At 40.0% G+C, this 20,476-nt stretch overlaps 1 protein-coding gene across 1 annotated transcript in view; it reads right to left on the bottom strand.

The window, feature by feature from the left end:
• Positions 1-20,476, bottom strand: part of LOC134348340 (cyclic nucleotide-gated cation channel beta-3-like) — a 163,520-nt gene that overhangs the window by 61,271 nt on the left and 81,773 nt on the right. The window contains exons 8-9 of the mRNA XM_063051588.1: positions 8,813-8,863; positions 8,616-8,702 (exon numbers count right to left, since the gene is read on the bottom strand). Coding sequence (XP_062907658.1) covers positions 8,616-8,702; positions 8,813-8,863 — 138 coding nt within the window. The remainder of the gene's footprint in view (positions 1-8,615; positions 8,703-8,812; positions 8,864-20,476) is intronic.

The following is a 20,476-nucleotide window of genomic DNA, read 5'->3' as shown; positions in this document are numbered from 1 at the left end:
TCCATGCCATTCAGTTAGTCATTCCCACATGGGAGGAATTCACATATTGTACAAGTAGTGATATCAAAAAAGTTCAGTTGGATAGCTGCATGCTGGACTCCAGGTGTCCTTTTGGACTCTCTCTCATTGAACATAGAAAATTTACAGCACATTACAGGCCCTTTGGCCAACAATGTTGTGCTGACCACATAACCTACTCTAGAAACTGCCTAGAATTACCCTTCCACATGGCCCTCTATTTTTCTAAGTTCCATGTACCTATCTAAGAGCATCATAAAAGACCCCATTGTATCTGCTTCCACCACCGCCGTCAGCAGTGCATTCCTTGCACCCACCACTCTCTGTGTGGAAAAGTTACCCCTGACATCCCCTCAGTACCTATTTCCAAGCACCTTAAAACTATGCCCCCTCATGTTAGCCATTTCAGTCCTGGGAAAATGCCTCTAGCTATCTACACAATCAATGCCTCTCATCATCTTATACACCTCTATCAAGTCACCTCTAATCCTCCGTCACTTCAAGGAGAAAAGGCCAAGATTACTCAACCTAATCTCAAAAGGCATGATCTCCAATCCAGGCAACATCTTTATAAATCTCCTCTGTACTCTTTCTGTAGTATTCGCATCCTCCCTGTAGTGAGGTGACCAGAACTCCAAGTGGGGTCTGACCAAGGTCTTATATAGCTGTAACTATAATGAGTACAATAAAAAGTAAACGGAACTATCTTAACAAGTGAATTATCTTCAACAGAAGAACACATTTTGTGTGGAAAATAGCCTATTTTAAAGAATGGATGCCTTGGAACTCAACCCTGGTGTAGGGCTTTGTGGTAATTCTGGTAAGATGGCAGAGTGCTCAGGTGTAGCAACTTCTAAGGAGCTAATTAAAGGTGTTATTGTGTTTTTAAGCATATTTTTTATGAACACAAGACCCTGCTGGTCATTAAGAACTTAAAATATTGCAGGTCTGTCCCAGTAGAGAGTTGTTCATCAGCAGAGAAACTGAAGGAGCTGGACTTGGTGCAGATCATACAGCTGCCTGCATCAGAGAAGGGTTGGGGTGAATGCGTGGAGGAAATTTGCAGTCTAATAGTGAGTGATCATCTTGGTTGCTTTTCTTGCGATTGCAAGACCCTGTTGGATATTGTTAATGTGGAATTCTGCAGACTTCTGCAAGTCCAATTCATTGGTTTATTAGCGAATGGTGGAGGCAGATGGCGGGGGAGTTGCATGTCTTATGTTGCGAGGACTAGGATTCAAGGTGCAGGGTTGCATGTTTGCAGCCGCCCAGGAGAGAAGCATCGGAATCGGTGCGCTCTAACTGATTGCTAGAGGTGGTGTGGTGCAGTGCGACATTGACTACAAGCGCAAACACGAGAAAATCTGCAGATGTTGGAAATTCAAGCAACACACACAAAAATGCTGGTGGAATGCAGCAGGCCAGGCAGTATCAATAGGAAGAAGTACAGTCGACGTTTTGGGCCGAGACCCTTCGTCAGGACTAAGGCTGGGTACAACAAATTGAGTACAAGGCTGGGTTTGGTGCTGTCCTCTACTGTTCATTCGGTAGAAGACAAGATGGATTGTGTTTGACTGCAGACTGCTGCAACATTCATGGACTCAGGGACTTGGACTATATATATTTTTGTGTGATTGTATTTTACTGCTGCCTTTTATGCTGTGTGTGCCTTGTGTTTTGTACAACTGCTGGTACTGTGTTTTGTATCTTGGCGGCAGAGTAACACTATCTTGTTTGGCTGAATTCACGGATATTCATGTATGGTTGATTGACAATTAAACCTGAACATGAACTTGGACATTGGACTTGAGCAGAAAGGGCAGGGATTCTCACAGCTACCTGGACTGTACCTCTTCCCACCCTGTCACTTGTAAAAATGTCATCCCCTTCTCTCAGTTCCTCCATCTCTGCCGCACCTGCTCTCAGAATGAGCGTATTCATTCTAGAACTAATGAGATGTCCTTCTTCTTCATAGAAAAGGGCTTCTGGGTTTCTCTTCCTCCACCATCACCCGCATCTCTTCCATTTCGTGCTTATCTGACCTCATCCCATCTTTCCACTGCCACACCAAGAATAGGGTTCCTCTTGTCCTCACCTACCACCTCACTAGCCTCCGCATCCAGAACATAATTCTCCACAACTTCTGCCATCTCCAATGGGATCCCACCACCAAGCACGTCATTCCCTCCTCTCCACTTTTCACTTTCCTCATGGATTGCTCCCTATGTGACTTCCTTGTTCACTCGTCCCTCATACTGGTATTTATCATTACAAGTGGAACAAGTTTTACACTTGCTCCTATATCTCCTCTCTCACTATCATTTAGGGCCCCAAACAGTCCTTCCAGATGAGGTGACACTTCACCTGCAAGTCTGGTGGGGTCATCTATTTTATCCAGTGCTCCTGGAATGGTACTCCTATATATTGGTGAGACCCAGGTAGGTAGGGAAACCACTTCACTGAGCACCTACACTCTGCCTGCCAGAAAAAGTGGGATCACCCTCTAGCCAACCATTTCAATTCAACATCCCATTTCCAATCTGATATATCATTCAGTGGCCTCCTCTACTGTCGCGATGAGGTCACACATAGGTTGGAGGAGCGACAACTTATATTCCACCTGGGTAGCCTCCAAACTAATGGCATGAATGCTAATTTCTCAGACTTCCAGTAATTGACACCTACTCTCTGTCTCCATTAGTCATTCCTGTTTCCTTACTTGACCATCACCTCCCTCTGGTGCTCCTCCCCCTTTCTTTCCATGGTCTTCTATCTTGTCCTATCAGATTCCTCCTCATTCAGCCTTTTATCTCTTTCACCAATCAACTTCCCAGCTCTTTACTTCACCCCCTCCCCTGGTTTCACCTATCACCTTCCGCCTTGTACTTCGTCCTCCCCTCCCCTACCTTCTTACGCTGACTTCTCACCTTCCCTTCCAGTCCTGTTTATTCTTTTCCAAAGGCTTGCTGAGTTCTCCAGCATTTTGCATGTGTTGCTTTGTATATTTGAACTTGCTACCTGAGGGCATTTTGTCATGGTCCTGTCCGTGAAGTCCACATTCCGGTTCATGGTCTGGTCCGTGGACTCAGGACTCCGGGTCTTCCAGCTGTCCCTTGTTTTGTTTGAGTTAATCATAGGCACCTGATTCCCATCTTAGGGCTTGGAATATAAGTAGCCTTGGGGTTGAGTGTGGGCTGCTGGCTGGGAGTGGATAGTTGTGACTGGAAAATGGCAGAGAGAGAGAACATAAAGGAAAGAGCCAAGCTGTTGAAGGAAGTTTTTGGCGAGAGTGGAAGTGAACTAGAGATGGAGGTTGGTGGGAAAGAGGAATGGAATGGAAAGAGGAAGAAAAGAAAGCAGAGGAATGGGATATCAAACTCTGAGGAATCAGCAGATGATCAAAACAGGATAGCAAAACAATGGAAAGAAGATGAGATTAAAGCAATTATAAAACTAAGTGAAGATGAGGCGTCTTTTGGTGATTGGAACCCGATTCGTTTGATGAAGATGCTCAACAAAATTATAGGCGAGATTAAAGGAGCAAAGATTTTACAAAACGGATTGCTATTAGTGATTTCTCGGGTAGTGCTCAGCAAGGCAAAGTGATAAGATTATATAACCATATAACCATATAACAATTACAGCACGGAAACAGGCCATCTCAACCCTTCTAGTCCGTGCCAATGTAAAATAGACGGCAAAAAAGTACAATGCTCTCCTTCCAGTTCAATAAAATAGATCTTCTGGCCATTAAAGTAACAAATGCAATCATCCGACCGGCTGAAGAAGACAAAGATCTATGTTCTACCATTGGCAATCCAAAATCTATTTTACTGAACTGGAAGGAGACCAATCCTCCTACTACATTCCAGTGGTTTTCCCAAACTATATTATGTTTACATTTAGAAAAAAGTTAGAAGTGATATTTTTGATCCTTCGGTTAAATTTGAAGAAACTTGGAAACCATTTATTCAACATTTTGATATTATGTAATTTGACCTTTCTGAATCCTTGTTAATTTAAAATATATGAATAGAGGAGCGGAGTTGACGACATTACTGCACGTGTTCGATATTGGTCTAGCCCTGTTTTGTTCTGTTTGCTTTTTTGGGTTTGTTATTTAGTTCTTTTTTTTCTTTTCCTTTGGGTTTTTTTTTGTATTTTTTTTCTTTTTTATCTCTTTTTTCTTTATGATTAATTGCATCGTGAGTTTGGAAGTCTATTATACCTGTGTTATCTGAGATCTTTTCTGTATATGTTTATTAACAATAAGATTATTCCAAACTCTTTGTATCAACATTGTTTATAATTTTGGAAAAATTAATAAAAAGATTTAAAAAGAAAAGAAGTACAATGCTCAATACCCAAAAATAAGAAGCAGACTAGAGGAGTTATTTCGGGGATTCCAACAAAAGTGACTATGGATGAGATTAAACAGAACATAAAAGGAGCAAAAATTATTGAGGCCAAACGATTGAAAGTTACAAGACACGGGAAAAAGTGTGATAGTTTATCGGACATGATTAACTTTGATGAAGAGAGATTGCCGACTAACGTTTACTTAGGGTATATGTGGTTAGAATATATATACCACCGCCTTTAAGATGCTATAAATGTCAGAAATTCGGGCACATTGCGGCAGTCTGCAGAGGAAAACAAAAATGTGGGAGATGCGCTGGAGAACATGAATATGGGAAATGTGAGGCGGGCGCTAGGCTGAAATGCTGCAATTGTGGCAAGGAACACAGCGCAGCTTATCGAGGGTGCATTTATAGTAAGAAGGTGGCTAAGATACAATATGTAAAAGTAACTCAAGGAATCAGTTATGCAGAGGCAGTGAAAGAATTTGATGAAAAAAAGGCTGTCAAGCAAACAAATACAGGGAATAATAAACTGGTGAATTGTGAGAGCTGTAATATGAAAAATAAGGATACACTATTAATGAGTAGAAAGGATTTTGTGCTTTTTATGGTGGATGCAATTAATTGTTCAATGCAAACAAGCAAAAGAACTGAGAAAATTAAAATTATTGTCAAGTCTGCAGAAAAGTATCTTGGTATTAAAGGGATTAGATGGGAAGAAGTCAAAGAAACTCTGAATGGAGGATCCAACAGTTTACAGGCAGGGGAGAGGGAATCTTAATGGCAGTATATTTATCGCAAATGGTCAAGAATTTAAGAAATGTTTCAGAACTTAAGGAAAATCCTCAGATTTTATGGTTGAAGCCCAGGGTAAATGTGCAGAACTCCAACAACAAATAGAAGTACCTGACAAGAACAACGGTGAGTTGGAAAGAGATTGGAAAATGGAGGAAATTATTACAAGGATACAAAAGGAAAAGGAATTTGTTGCAAAGTGAATTATCTACATTCAGATTATAAAATGGAAACATGGAAACAAATGAACAAGAACTCCAAGGTCTCAGTAAACAACTGCAGGCTACGATCCAAGAAAAGGAAAATCTGAAAAAGCAGATAGACTTAGAAAATCAGCAATTTTAAAAGTATAACGTGTGATAATTACTATTCTTTAACAAGACGATTTTAGTCTTACAAGTGATGTAGATGAAATCAATGTAATTGAGGTAATGCAACTACACAAAAATGTGACAAAATTAGGGAAGAATAGCAGTTTGCAGCATTATCTAATGAGCGCCTTAAGCATTCACGAGGAATTGAGTGATGCTAATAGAGAACTGCAGGCTGAACGAGCTTGTCTAAAGTAGAGAGCTCCAGGACATATTTGGTTGGAACACAAGAAGTCTAGCAGGTGGCGGTAATGCACTGAAAAACTGGTTGCCAACCGCCATAAAACAAAAAAGGAGAAGAAGAAGTGTGGGCTGCTGGTTTGTCTTGTCAAGATCCCCTGGGAGCAACCTGCTGGTGGAAGGCTAGAGCGGCCACTTGTCATCTTTAGGCCGTGTTGGAGAACCATCACTTCATGAAGCCTTGCTGTTGGTAGTCAGAGCTGTCTTTGCGGTATGGATTTGGCTGTTTCCCAAGCCAGCTGATTGGCTGCCAGCCACTCTGAGCTAGGTAGGGATCCAGCTGTTTCCATACCCAGCTGAGGTTGCTGGCTGAACTGAGACTTGGAGCTACCCCGAAGCAGAGATGGAACCGTTTGTCGTTCTTTAGTGTTTGTCTCTTCTTGTCCTCGCCTCCGTGGGGTAAGTCAGGCTGTTCTGCCGTTGCCCTGTGGGGGGATCTGTCTTGTCTTGTCCTCGTCTCCATGGGGTAAGTCAGGCTGTTCTGCCGTTGCCCTGCAGGGGGATCTGTCTTGTCTTGTCTTTGCCTCTGTTGGGTAAGTCCGGCCGTTCTGCCGTGACCCAACAGGTGGACCTGTCCCATCTTGGTGTGGAGATAAAGTTGAGTCCCGGCTTGTCTATGGATGAGTACCGGCTCTATGACTATGTACTATCCTGTCTCATGTTAGTGTCGAGTTAAAGATGAGTCCCAGCTTTTCGAACGATAAGTCCCAGCCCTCTGTTGATGTACAGTTCCCAGTCTGTCTCTGAGCTCCAGTCTCTGAGTTATCAGCCTCCGCATTCCAAGACCTCAGCTCCCAGCCTGCAAGTCTCAAGACCCCAAGCCTGTCTCCAAGCCTCAAGCCTCAAGACCCCAAGCCTGTCTCCGAGCCTCAAGACCCCAAGCCTGTCTCTGAGCCTCAAGACTCAAAACCCCAGCCTCCAGTCCTGCAGTCATGTCATGTCCATGCCTGGTTCTGGGGCCCAAGCCTGAGGCAAGACCCAAGTTCTGGGTCCTTGTTCAGTCTCTGGCTTGGGGTCCAAACCCAAGTCTGCATTCTTGTCCCTTCTCCTTGTCTGTATCCTGTTACGTCCCTACTCTAGTCAAGTCCTGTTCCTTGTACTTCAGTGTCTGTGTCTAGCATTTGGGTCCGCCATCGACGCCCCCCGCCCCCATTGTGACATATTTATGTCCTGGAAAATAAAATACGCTGGCTGCCATACCCAATGTTTTGAACTGCATTCCCTTTGTGGCGGTAGCAAATACTAACAAATTAACAAAATTTATCCTCTCTTGTTTATTTAGCAAATTCAAAATATCTGGATAGCCAACTCAATAAAGTCCCCCCAGATGGGCTGGCATTTCCAATGACAATAATTATGCTGCAGACAAATAAACTGAACATGTGCAACCATGAAGTGATGTATCCATTTCCACTACTCACACTTTAAAAATTAGTAAATAGCATACAAACAGAGTGTGATTATAGCCCTGGAAATGAGCTCAGATGTAAACCTCAATCTATGGATTTGTGCTTCTGATAAATCAATGGACCTACTCCCAACAATCTTTTTTTCTAAAATTGGTTATCAATAATAAGGATTAATATCATAAATTTTGTATCTGACAAAATTTATTGCTATTATTTTCTGTTCATGTTTTGGTAGCATCTGATGGGGCATACATTTCATTAAGTGATTAATAGACTCAATAGCTACCCTATTGGTTTTGTAATATCAGTGGTCATGATGGGTTTCGAGCCAGGTAAACAAAATATGGGAGCAGGAGATCCCATTCCTGAGATCTGCAAGTTGCTTTCACAGTGTCTAAAGATCACTGCTTGTTCTAGGTCCAGAAAACTGTCCTGCTCTATTATCCTTTGACTAAATCACTATAAGATTTGGAGCCAAGTCTATATCATCCATTCTACCCCAATGCTCAGTAAAATAGGAATGGGGACTTTATGCATGTAATTACACCTAGACTTGATTTTTATAGCACTTGTTGATAATTTCAAGCTGGCACACTTACTAATCACATTTCCAACAAAAGGGATCGATAGCTATCTTGGTAGAGAGGTGGAGACTATAATCTATCTTTCACTGTATACATTTTCCTGCGTAAAATTGGTGTTTGTGGTTCATTTAACAAAGATTGGCTGCTTGCCAGTGTTACTCATTCTATCTGTAGTTTGCTGGCAATTTCTATGTAAAATGGACAACGTAGGTTGCATTTCTTCTGCTTTCAAGACAGAGGTTTCATTAGCTGACGCAGATCATCATTAGATCAGGTCTATTTCTTTTTTGCCTGACCTGTCTACAAGTCAAAGCATTTCCAAACATTTATTTTTCAAAGTAGGAGAAATTTACAAAATTGTTTCCAAACCTTTTCCCAAAAAGTCAAAAGTCAGTTATAACAGAATCTATCAAGAGTTATTACTGCAATCTCATGTACAGAGAAAGGGGCAGCAAATAAAATATTTTTATCCTGTGGAAATATTAAAAATGGGAGCCTCAGTGTCTCATATTAACAAAAGCCAGTTGTATTTTAGTGGCTTAGCACTGAGATTTTACATGATTAATTAATTGAAGCAAATGGTTATAGCATATGACTGCCGTGTGTAATATTTCCCTGAATCATTTCCCTTGACTCTCTAACAATCCAATGTTGTAATACCATTTTAGTTTAAGCAATCGGAGTATGATTTATGGATCTTATCAAGTTTTGGCATTTCAGACACATTCTAAAGATCCTTAAAACAATAAGTTTGGATTCATACCAATATGCAAGTTAATTTTGACACAGTCAATAAAAATAGCTGCAACATTAAACTAATAATCATAATGTATTTACCTTCAGTACGCGATTTAGCCGAAACAAGGGATTATAATCAAGCAGCAAATATAACAAATCAAATGGGATTATTGATGCAAGATCAAGCTGTAAAACAGATTTTAAATTAGATAGCATACTTCTTAACAATGAACAGCAACAGAAATAAAACATGTATTTGTTAATTGTTTAGATGTTTTTGGCTAAATAAGGCTTACCTTAAATTTTAATGATTTCATATAGTGTTTTCTCATTTCTATTTTATCATTCTAAAACAGCAAGAAAATTAATAAATTACAAAATCAGTATTATAGAATTACATATTTAGAATTTGCTCACCTCTTTAATACTTCTGAATACTAAGAAATCTAATACGAGAGAACCAAATATACAGTATTTGCCATTTTCTCATCTAAAATCAGAAGAGATTATTCTCGAATCATTTGTAATTTCAACAGATGCAAAATAAAATATCCTTCAGTCTATTTTAACAGCTCTTTGCACTTTCCAGTCTTTGTAAATGTGCTAAAGCCCACAAGCTTCTGTCATTAGCAATGTGAATGGAAAATAACATTGAAATTCCCATTGTGCACAATGACACAGAAAACTGGTGCTATTGGGAGAACAAAAATTGATATATACTGATCTTGTGCACCATAAATGCTTATTACATTTTCAGTCCATGACTTTGCAGCAACATGCACCAAACCTCTGTCTTTGCTGTGCCTTCAAATATAATCATATTAGACAAGTATTATTTGGAGTGCTCTTTGGGCTAGATGTGTTTCTTCTGCATTTCCGATGACGTGCACTGTTCCTAGACATGGTCTTCCTCCCCTCCTCATAACTTCCCAATATACTGGCAGTACTTCTCTCCTTTCCTGCATTTCCAATATAAATGGATTTATCGTGGAATATTAGAACCTTCCTGCATGAAATGAAACCATTTGTCCCATTCTGCCTCTGTTAACCCTTTGTAAAAGTTTTCCAAGAAGTCCAGCATTCTTAACCTTTCCTGATAACTCTGCAACTTTCTCACTATTGAGCAATTATCCTATTCTCATTTGGAAGTTACTATTGAATCAACATTTATTACCCGGCCAGCTGTGTAAAGCGAAGGATAGTGGCTTCCTAGGTATAGGTAAAAAATACTTATCTCTTCTCTGTCTCTTCTGCTAATTACATTTGGTTTACAGTGTCTGATTTCTGATTCTTCTTATTGTGGGTTCTTTTACAAAAAGTTGCAATAATTTGAATCCCTCAGTCAAATTATCATTTAAGTATTCTTAATGGTCCAATTTATCTAGCCACACAACATAACAGAAATCTCTCATCACTTAGCAAACTCTCAGCTATTGTATACCTTCCAGGAGCTTGATATCATCCCTAATTTTGTAGTTTCTTGAAACAGCTGAGGCCCAATTATTTTATAATGTTTTAGCATAATTTACCCGTTTTTGTATTCCATGTACAATATCTTGTACATTTTTTAGCTCCCTTCAGAACTTCTGTCAACTTCAAATATTTCTATACATTACATTTTTTCTACATCCACTGTGCAATGGTAGAATTTATTTTCTATTGATTCATCTCAGTTTTCTGAATGTATTTCTTTGGGATATGAATATGTATTTCTCTGCCGTCTGTCAAACAACCAATCACCACAACCCTATTTTCTGGTCCTTGGTCAAATTTTGCACCCAGGCTCCTTAATCCAAATTGCAGGTCAGCCAACTCAGCCAAATTGACGGAAGATTATCATACCAAAAATTATTCCTTTCCTTTAACTATGAATTATGGGAATGATATAAAGCGCTTCAAACAGCAGCACAAAATTACTTTGTACATGTAAAGCTTCTGAAACAGCTTCCTACCAACCAAATCAGCTATTGCTAACATTCACTATTCATCATCACCCCCACTACTGATTCTGCAGCTGAAAGGTTCAGCCATTCCAGCCATTTAAAGATTTCATTTGGTATTTCCACCTTACCTCACTCCCCTATTACGCACCAGTACTACGTATTTATTTAACATCATGGGTTCATAAATTTCACTTGAATCGATCTTACATGATAATTGCTTACAATGTTTTGTTGGAACAGGTGATCCCTTGCAATATCAGATCTATTTCCATTGTCAGGAATGTAGAATCAGCAGAGTTAATGGCTATTTGTATTTCTCATGTTAACAAATGAACAATGGCGTCATGAGGACAGGCAGACTTTGTGAAAATAATTAGTATAAATGACTTAACAGCTTTCTTATACATTGTATTTCAGAGCTGATGCCATGGAGGGGCTAATGGCTTCAACTGTGAAAAGAACAGCCCTAGTGAATTGCAAATGGTAAGCAGAAAGTATGCAATGAGTGTTCACTCTTCCCTCAGGCATAAAAAAGAGTTAGCAAGAAGTTTCATGATTTCAAGGAGACTACAAAAGTGGTAAGGATCTTTCCAGCTGAATATTTTCACACCTGTTAATAACTTTCCCAACATGCATCCTGTTTGCATCATTAGAATTTTCAAGAAAGGAGTAAATAAATATCTGTTTGTGTATTGTTACTGCCAGTTCTCAAAAACCATAAACCAGGATTATATATTTCTTCCTAAATGGAAATTATTATAGACAGTTATCACAATAGATAGAAGGACTAACTTCTTATAAATGGTTTTTATGGCAATGTTGACACAGGTACCTTATTTCAATATAACTCATTGAAAAGATTGCCATAACGAATTACGTGCACTGTAAAGGTTAGTTGAAATGAAATTAAGGTCACAAAAGGATTGGACTGACATTCCAGAACAGGCAAGAAAGTGCGACAAAAGTGGCTATCTTTATCAAGGCACTAAGTGGCGCATTTTGCTTGCTGTGGGTCAAAATTGCATTTGTCAATCAAATGAAAGCTGGCATTACAGATGGTGCTGCTGCCATAAGAGATATGTTTTATTGAATGCATCAGTTCCATAATGTCACCAGAAGCAAAGAGCTAAAGATAGGAATACCCAGGCTCGGCTTAATGCAACTACCTCTACTATTGTCATACATGGTAGTTTGTCATAACACCGTTTGTCATATAAAACAATATTTTCCTATGCACAATATTTTTAATTGCATTGCATTTAATTGCAACTAAGTTGCATAAAGACTGGTCAGTGAAATTAGTTAAAAGGGTAGTGCAAAAACATAGGGGAAAAATAGTGAGATGGTGTTTGTGGATTCCTTGATTATTCAGAAATCTAATGGTAGAGAAGAAGGAACTGTTTCTGAACCATTGACTATGTGACTTCGGGTTCATATATATTCTCCTTGACGGTAGCAATGAGAAGAAGGCATGTCCTAGTTCATGGCATCCTTGGTGATGGACACTCCCTTTTAGAGGCATCGCCTTTTTAAGACCTCCTCGATGCTTGGGATGCAAGAGTTAATGATGGAGCTGGCTGAGTTTACAACTTCCTGCAGCTTTTTTCTAATTCTGTTCGGTAACAACACCCCCCCGCCCTCATACCAGACAGTGATGCAAGCAGACAGAATGCTCTCCACGGTACATCAGTTAAAAATTGCGTGTGTCTTTGGTGACATACCAATTCTCCACAAACTTCTAATATTCGCTGTTGTGCTTTCTTTGTAATTGCATCAATATGTTGGGCCTTTGATAGATCTTCAGAGATGTTGACACCCAGGAATTTAAAACTGCTCACCCTTTCCACTGCTGATTCCTAGATGAGGGCTGGTGTGTGTTCCCTTGACTTCTCCTTCATATGGTCAATCAGTTCCTTGATCTTACTGACATTGAATGCAAGGTTATTGCTATGGCATATGTCTCTCCAGCTGATCTATCTTGCTCCTGTATACCTCCTTAACAATATCTGAAATTCTGCCAACATAGTTGCATCATCAGCAAATTTACAGATGGTGTTTGAGCTGTGCCTAGTCACACAGTTGTGGGTTTAGAGAGAATAGAGCAGTGGGCTAAACATACATCAACATCAGGTGCAGAATCAGAATCAGAATTGGGTTTAATATCACTGACATGTGACGTAAAATTTGTTAATTTAGCAGCAGCAGTTCAATGCAATACATAACATAGAAGAAAAAAAATAAAAATAATGATAATAAATAAGTAAGCCAATTACAGTATATGTATATTGAATAGATTTTAAAAATGTGCAAAAAACAGAAATACTGTATATTAAAAAAGTGAGGTAGTGTCCAAGGGTTCAATGTCCATCTAGGAATTGGCTGGCAGAGGAGAAGACGCTGTTCCTGAATCACTGAGTGTGTTTTGTGTAGTAACCCTCCTCTCAATACCAGAGAGTGATGCAGTCTGTCAGAATACTCTCCACGGTACATCTATAGAAGTTTTTGAGTGTATTTGTTGACATGCCAAATCTCCTCAAACACCTAATAAAATATATACACAGTCTTGCCTTCTTTATAACTACATTGATACTGTATGTTGGGACCAGGTTAGATCCTCAGAGATCTTGACACCCAGGAATTTGAAACTGATCACTTTCTCCACTTGTGATCCCTCTATGAGGACTGGTATGTGTTCCTTTGTCTTATCCTTCCTGAAGTCCACAATCAGCTCTTTCATCTTACTGACATTGAGTGCCAGGTTGTTGCTGCGACACCACTCCACTAGATGGCATATCTCACTCCTGTATGCCCCCTCGTCAACACCTGAGAGATTCTACCAACAATGATTGTATCGTCAGCAAATTTGTAGATGGTGTTTGACCTATGTCTGGCCACACAGTCATGTGTATTCAGAGAGCAGAGCAGTGGACTAAGCACACACCTCTGAGGTGTGCCAGTGTTGATCGTCAGCAAAGAGGATATGTTATCACCAATGCGCACAGATTGTGGTCCTCCAGTTAGGAAGTCAAAGATCCAATTGCAGAGGGAGGTACAGAGGCCCACGTTCTGCAACTTCTCAATCAGGATTGTGGGAATGGTGGTATTAAATGCTGAGCTATAGTTGATGAACAGCATCCTGATGTAGTTGTTTGTGTTGTCCAGGTGGTCTAAAGCTGTGTAGAGAGCCATTGTCCTATTGTGTCTGCCATTGACCTATTGTGGCAATAGGCAATTTGCAATGGGTCAGGTCCTTGCTGAGGCAAGACTTCCATCTAGTCATGACCAACCTCTCAAAGCATTTCATCACTGTCGATGTGAGTGCTACTGGGCGATAGTTATTAAGGCTGCTCACATTTTTCTTCTTAGGCACTGGTATAATTGTTGCCTTTTTGAAGCAAGTGGGAACTTCCGCCCATAGCAGTGAGAGGTTGAAAATGTCCTTGAGTACTCCCGCTAGTTGGTTGGCACAGGTTTTCAGAGCGTTACTGTGTACATCCATCTCCTGATGTCTCTGGCCACACCTTCAGTGATGTTCTTCGAATCATCAGATATTTCGGGTCTTTCAACATCATACACCCTCCTCCAGGTGACCCAGCCAAGGCTGATCAGACCCCGGCTTGTGTCCAGATGGCTAGCTACTTATGACTCCATGGCTCCCCTCTTTTGAGCCACAGCCATCTTGAGGCCCCTTCTGCCACATCGGTGGTACTGCGGATGGCTCTCCTCTTTCTCTCTCCCTCGATGCCCAAATTGCTGAAGGCTCTAACTGAAGAACGGGCTGCAAATCCCCTACAACCAACCTCCACTGGGAGACACCTTGCTCTTCATCCAGCCTGCTGACAGTTGCTGACCAGTCCTGCATACTTGGAGAGCTTCCTTTCAAAGGCCTCTTCCAAGCGATCTTCCCATGGGACTCCATTGGGATCTTCCACCTTGCAAGGGTTCACTCTCTTTAAAGACAGCCTAACATCGGCCTCTGAGACAGAGATCACAGGGTCATTAGGTGCAGCAGGGATCTTCACAGCTGTCGTTGTGTTCTCCCTTTCAAAGCAGGCATAGAAAGCACTGAGTTCATCTGGTAGTGAAGCATCACTGTCATTCATGCTATGGGGTTTCACTTTGTAGGAAGTAATGTCCTGCAAACCCTGCCAGAGTTGCTATGCATCTGATGTCGCCTCCAACCTCGTTCAAAATTGTCTCTTTGCCCTTGAAATAGGCCTCTGCAAATTATACCTGGTTTTCTGGATGCCACAGACCTGAGTGCCACAGATCTAGCCTTTAGGAGATGATGAGTCTCCTGGTTCATCCACGGCTTTTGGCTTGGGAATGTATTGTATGTCTTTGTAGGCACACACTCATCCACACAGGTTTTAATGAAGTTGGTAACAACTGCAGCAAACTCATCCAGGTCCGAAGAGGAATCCCTGAATACAGTCCAGTCCACTGATTCAAAGTAGTCCTGTAGGTGCAGCAATATTGATTGCGAGAGAGATGTTATTTCTGATCCACACAGACTATGGTCTCCTGGTGAGGAAGTCAAGGATTCAGTTAGAGAGCGAGGTACAGAAGCCCGGTTTTGGAGCCTATTGATTAGAACTGAGGATGTGATAGTGTAGATGCTGAGATGTAATCAACAAACAGCAGGCTGATGTAGGTATTGCTATTGTCCAGGTGATCCAAGGCCAAGTGGAGAGCCAGTAAGATTGCATCTGCTGCAAACCTACTGTGGCGATAGGCAAATTGCAGCAGGTCCGGGTCCTTGTTTAGGCAGGAGTTGAGTGTCACGAGGTGACAGTTGTTGAGGCAGCTCACGCTGCTGTTCGTGGGCTCTGGTGTGATTGTCGCCAACCTTTGACTACAGCAGAGAGAGATTGAAGATGTTCTTGAACACTCATTTTGGGATGGCATAGTAAGTGTTCTTGATGATGGTATAAATGTTATCAAATGTGTTGGCTCCTCTGGTTCCACAGGTGATATATTATGATACTTCACGCTTTCTATTTACTATATATGTGGTCCTTTGACATCATTGTGGAAAACAAAAAGCCAAGAATAAAATAAGGAACTAAGGTAATTTAATATCAGTAAAAAAGAAAGTATTAATAAGACTAAAGACAAATATATGTATTTCTTGAACTTGTTGGCCTATGGCTGAAGGATTTTAAATAGACGGCTGCAGAGATAGGAAATTTAATTGTTTATATTTTTCAAAAGTTCCTAGATTCTAATTCATACCCTGTGGGCTGGAAGGCAACAAATACAAACCTACTGTGAAAAAAGGGAAGTGGTGAAAAATCATGGAATCTTTGTGTCTAGCACATTTATTACATGCCACCACAACATTACTAGTGAAACTGAAATGGACTATTCATAACCAGGAGTCCTTATTAATTCTGAAATTAGTTTCTAACCCCACAGTCACTCCAACTGCAGGTTACATCCATTTTAGTAACATTTCTCATGTCTACCCCTAAGGATGGGTCAGGTGCTAGAAGCTTGGTGCCAATATTTAATTCTGCTACATCTGCATGCCATGCTAAGCAAAGATGACATATTAAATCAGCATTGAAACAGTGCTTTGTGTTTAGAGATTTAGTTAGATTTTCAGAAAAACCTTTTCTTTACAAAAGCTGTTGGTTTTGAAAAAATCAGGTTTTCCTTATTTCCTGGCCAACATTCTTGTGAACCAAACACCCAAAAACTTTTTAAATATCAGATTTATTATGAGTAGAACTCTTGCATTTTCCTGCATTACAATAGTGATATTTCACACATAACTATGTGGACATAAAAGACTTCCAGATGTCCTTATGGTGCTACCCAAGTGCAAGTCCCCACCTTTTTCTCATTCTAAATTTTATGGAAATTTTGAGGGACAATGTTAATTCTGCTGGTATGTCCATATGAAATATCAGTATGTTGTGTGCCAGCCAAATTAAATTACTAGCCATAATTAGGTTGTATTTTCAGTAACTACGTTAGACAGCAAAATATGTTTAGTACTTATATCAGAAGATAGTTTTGTTAACAGCAATGCACAACTATGCTTTCCACTGTGTTTAAAGATACTCCATTACTTTTACACTCAGATGAGTGCCACAAAAAAAGCACTATTAATAAAATACTTTGGAGGAGAAGTATATAATATATGCAATTTTGCTAAGCATCTTAATACTGAGTTGGTGGGATAAACATAGACGGGGTACTAATGCCATTACCTCTGGATCAGAAAATGGTGCATTTAAATCCCTTTCCAAAGACTTGAGCACAAAAATTTAAACTGACATTTCTCTGCAGTACTGAGCAAACCTTCAATGTTGGAAAAAAACACCTTTAGAATGAGACATAGAATATAATGCTAACAGCAGTAGGACAGACAGCTCCTTGAACCTGCTTTTGCATTCAATAAGATTGAGATCGATTTCATCACTGGTCTCAGTCCCACTTTCTTACCTCGTTCTCTATAATCCAATATTCCAACATTTTAGCCTTGAATATACACGACTCAGAATCCACAGCTCTTGGGTAGGTTAATTTCAAACTTCACAACCAGTCATTACCACACGGCTATTAGTGGGATTCTGTTAAATCCTTGTTTTCTATATTATAGGTGTATTAACATTTAAAGTAATAACGTATTTACTTAGCTTCAAGTGGTTTTAGAAGTTCTTGATGTGCACTATATAAATGCAATACTTTTCTCTTTACATGTTTCAAGATGACAAAACAAACCTGGAAGAACTCTACATCAGTTGACAGATTGGACACTTTGAATGAGCTGAAATCATTAGTAAGCTAGCTACCATGGCAACAATGGCACAGCTCCTTCTGCAGAAGCATAGTGAATAGTTAGTAGCTTAATTTCCTATTTGTACATCCCAGAGGGGAATTTTGTTCAATATTTTCAAATAATTTATACAAAAGCTAATGAGGAAAAAGAGTAATGTACTGTAACAGAGGAAATAAAGCAGAAATGATTATTTCAGAAGTGCTGCCATGTAAATGGGAAATAATTATATAAAAATCAGCTATTCATATAAGCCTTTTATGAAAAATACTGGCTGTTTAAAAATAGTTTAAATCAATGTTTATATATTTGGTCTGAGTAAATAAATGGCAGGGTTCATTAGCTCGACACAGGATAAACACACTTTCAGCCTGCTGACCGCTCATTCTAAATAGAAACAGAAAATTCTGCAGTTCTTGTGAAAAATCATTGACCTGAAATACTAACTTTACTTGATCCTTCACAGATGCTACCTGACAAAGCTAAATATTTCTAGCATTTTCTATTAATATTTACAACAATGGCTGTATTCTGCTTTTATTTAAATAAATAATACCAAACATTTTAGTCACCAACTTTTGACATCTATGAAAAAATAGAAAGAAGATGTAAAGAGGTCCAAATAGTTGGAATTTTATGGTAACGTTGTTTAGATTATTCAATTACATAGAGCTCAATGTATGAACTATCAATGAGTCTCAGCAAACCAATAGGATATACCAATACTTGCCCCACTGATATCATGTCAACCTCCAACAAACCTAACCTCCCTCCCATGCTCACTCACTACCTTATGCATGCTTCCTGGGGTGGTCCAACAAAAACTCTCTCAGGTGTTTCCAGGTTCATTACCCATGACAGAAAATATTGAAGATGTGTCTTAAGAGTAAGAAAGGTTCACTCCCAGAGATCTGATATTCAGGTGTGGCAAATCTTTGTTGCATTCCTGGTAGGTGCAAATTGCTATGGCTCCTATCACTTGGATGTCAGAGACTATATTAATGCAACTAACGCTAACAACTGCGAGTTTGCTTTCTTTAGACCTTTAGTTGAACTGCAAAATTCCAGCAATCTTGAAGTCCTATTTGATGTTTTTGACATAATTTAGATTTAAGTATCAGGGGGACATGAAGAAGTTTATGGATGTTACATACATTAAGTGTGTGATTGAATGGAATGAGAACAGCATTTGAGTTCAGAATGGCATACATAGTCTGGTCAGCTGAGCAGAAAAGTGTCAAATTAAATTATTTCTAACATTACAATAATTAGGAGAAGCATTAGAGCAAAGCCACAGGAAGGTTTTTTTTACACAGAAGTTGGTAGAGATTTAGAACTCACTGCCTTAAAATGTGGTCTAGGCAGAAATCTTCAACATATTTTAAAGTATAGAACTATCATGGCCTCTCAGTCATGCAGATTATAGAAAAACTTAATTGATGGTGTAACAGTATTGCTGGCAAAGATGGTACTGATTTTCTCTCCTAGATGTTCTGGAAAAATTAATAGCAAGTTTTGCTCTTGAATCTCTGTGCTTCAGAATCAGGTTTAATATCACTGGCATATGTCGTTTGATTTGTTGTTTTGTGGTGGAAGTACATTGCAATACATAATAATAAAAAAACAAAATACAATAAGTATATATAAAAATAAATTGAATGAGAAGTTCAAAGAGAGGGGAAAATAGTGAGGTAGTGTTCATGGATTCATTGTCCATTCAGAAATCTGATGATGGAGGAGAAGAAGCTGTTCCTAAAATGCTCAGTGTATATCTCCAGGTTCCTATACACCTCCTTGACAGTACCAATGAGTAGATAGCATGTCCTGGATGATGGTGGTCCTTAATGATGGTTGCTGCCTTTTTGAAGCATTACCTCTGTTGATGTCCTCATTGCTGGGTGGGCTAGAACAGACTGAACTTACAACTACCTGCAGCTTTTTCTGATCCTGTGTAGTGGCCCCTCCATATCAGACAGTGATGGAACCAGTTAGAATGCTCTTCACAGTATATCTGTAGAAGTCTGTGAGTGACACTGGCGACATACCAAGTCTCCTCTAACCCCTAATGAAATGTATGTCATGCCTTCTTTGTAATTGCATCAATGTAGATCTTCAGAGATGTTGACAACTAGGGACTTGAAACTGCTCACCCTTTCCACCGATGATCACTCGATGAGGGTTGGTGTGTCCCCTTGACTTCCACTTCCTGAAGTCCACAATCATCTGAAGGCCGTACTTGGATGTCTTGTATAGCTATGGATCACCAGTCTTAAACGCCACAGGTTTAACCTTCAGAAAACTATGAATCTCCTGGTTCATCCACAGGCTTTGGTTTGGGCATATCCATTATGTTTTAAAAGGCATGCATTCATCCACACAGATCTTGATGGAGTCAGTGACTAATGTGGCGTATTCATTCGGGTTCAAAGAAGAACCCCTGGATATTGTCCAGTCCACTGACTCAAAGCAGTCCTTTAAGTGCTCCTCTGCCTCCCTTGACCATACCTTCCAGGTCCTCACACTGATGCTGTTGGGTGAGCAGGGAAGAGAAAGAACCATCATGAATGTGCACCATGATGAATTAATCATAAAGCATACTCCACTTCATCTGCCTTTAAAAGATTGAGCTGTTCTGTCTTTGCAGAGAATGGCGAAGCTATTGAGCTGCAATACTCCGTCTGAAATGGTAGGGGATAGCCATGTTTCCATAAAGCAAAGTACATAGCAGTTCCTGACATCCCTCTGGTACAGCAATCTTGCTTGGAGGCCTTCAATTTTATTCTCCAGAGGCTGTACCTTCGCCAGCAGCATAATAGGGAGTGGGGGGGGGGTTCTAAAACCTTTGTGTTTCAATCATACTTGTAGTCTGGCTCTGCCATCTGGGATCCATCAATTTTGAGTATTGACAGATTTTTTAAACGTCTTAAAATGATGTTTCTTCCTGAAATACCCATGGCTGTGAGTGTGGATTTCAGCTGTAGTAGTCCTGAATGGGAACTTTTGATGATTCCCATCGAAGCTGCACCTAAACAGTCACCCCTTGTTGGCACCATTCCAGTGGCGGTGCTAGAGATTTTTTCTTGCTGGTGCTACAGTGGGGCTGAATGATTCAGTGATGGTGCTGAGGGATGTGCTGTGTTGTAATATGTATTCACAAGGCCAGACGCATGGCGTTCAAAAGTCAGTTTCAAGCATTATGTGCCTGCTATAAATGCCTCTGTTGATTCACA

The sequence above is a fragment of the Mobula hypostoma genome, chromosome 1 (genome assembly GCF_963921235.1).
Source record: "Mobula hypostoma chromosome 1, sMobHyp1.1, whole genome shotgun sequence".
NCBI classification, from domain to species: domain Eukaryota; kingdom Metazoa; phylum Chordata; class Chondrichthyes; order Myliobatiformes; family Myliobatidae; genus Mobula; species Mobula hypostoma.
The sequence above is the reverse complement of the archived record's forward strand: the minus strand, read 5'-3'. Positions and strand labels throughout refer to the sequence as shown.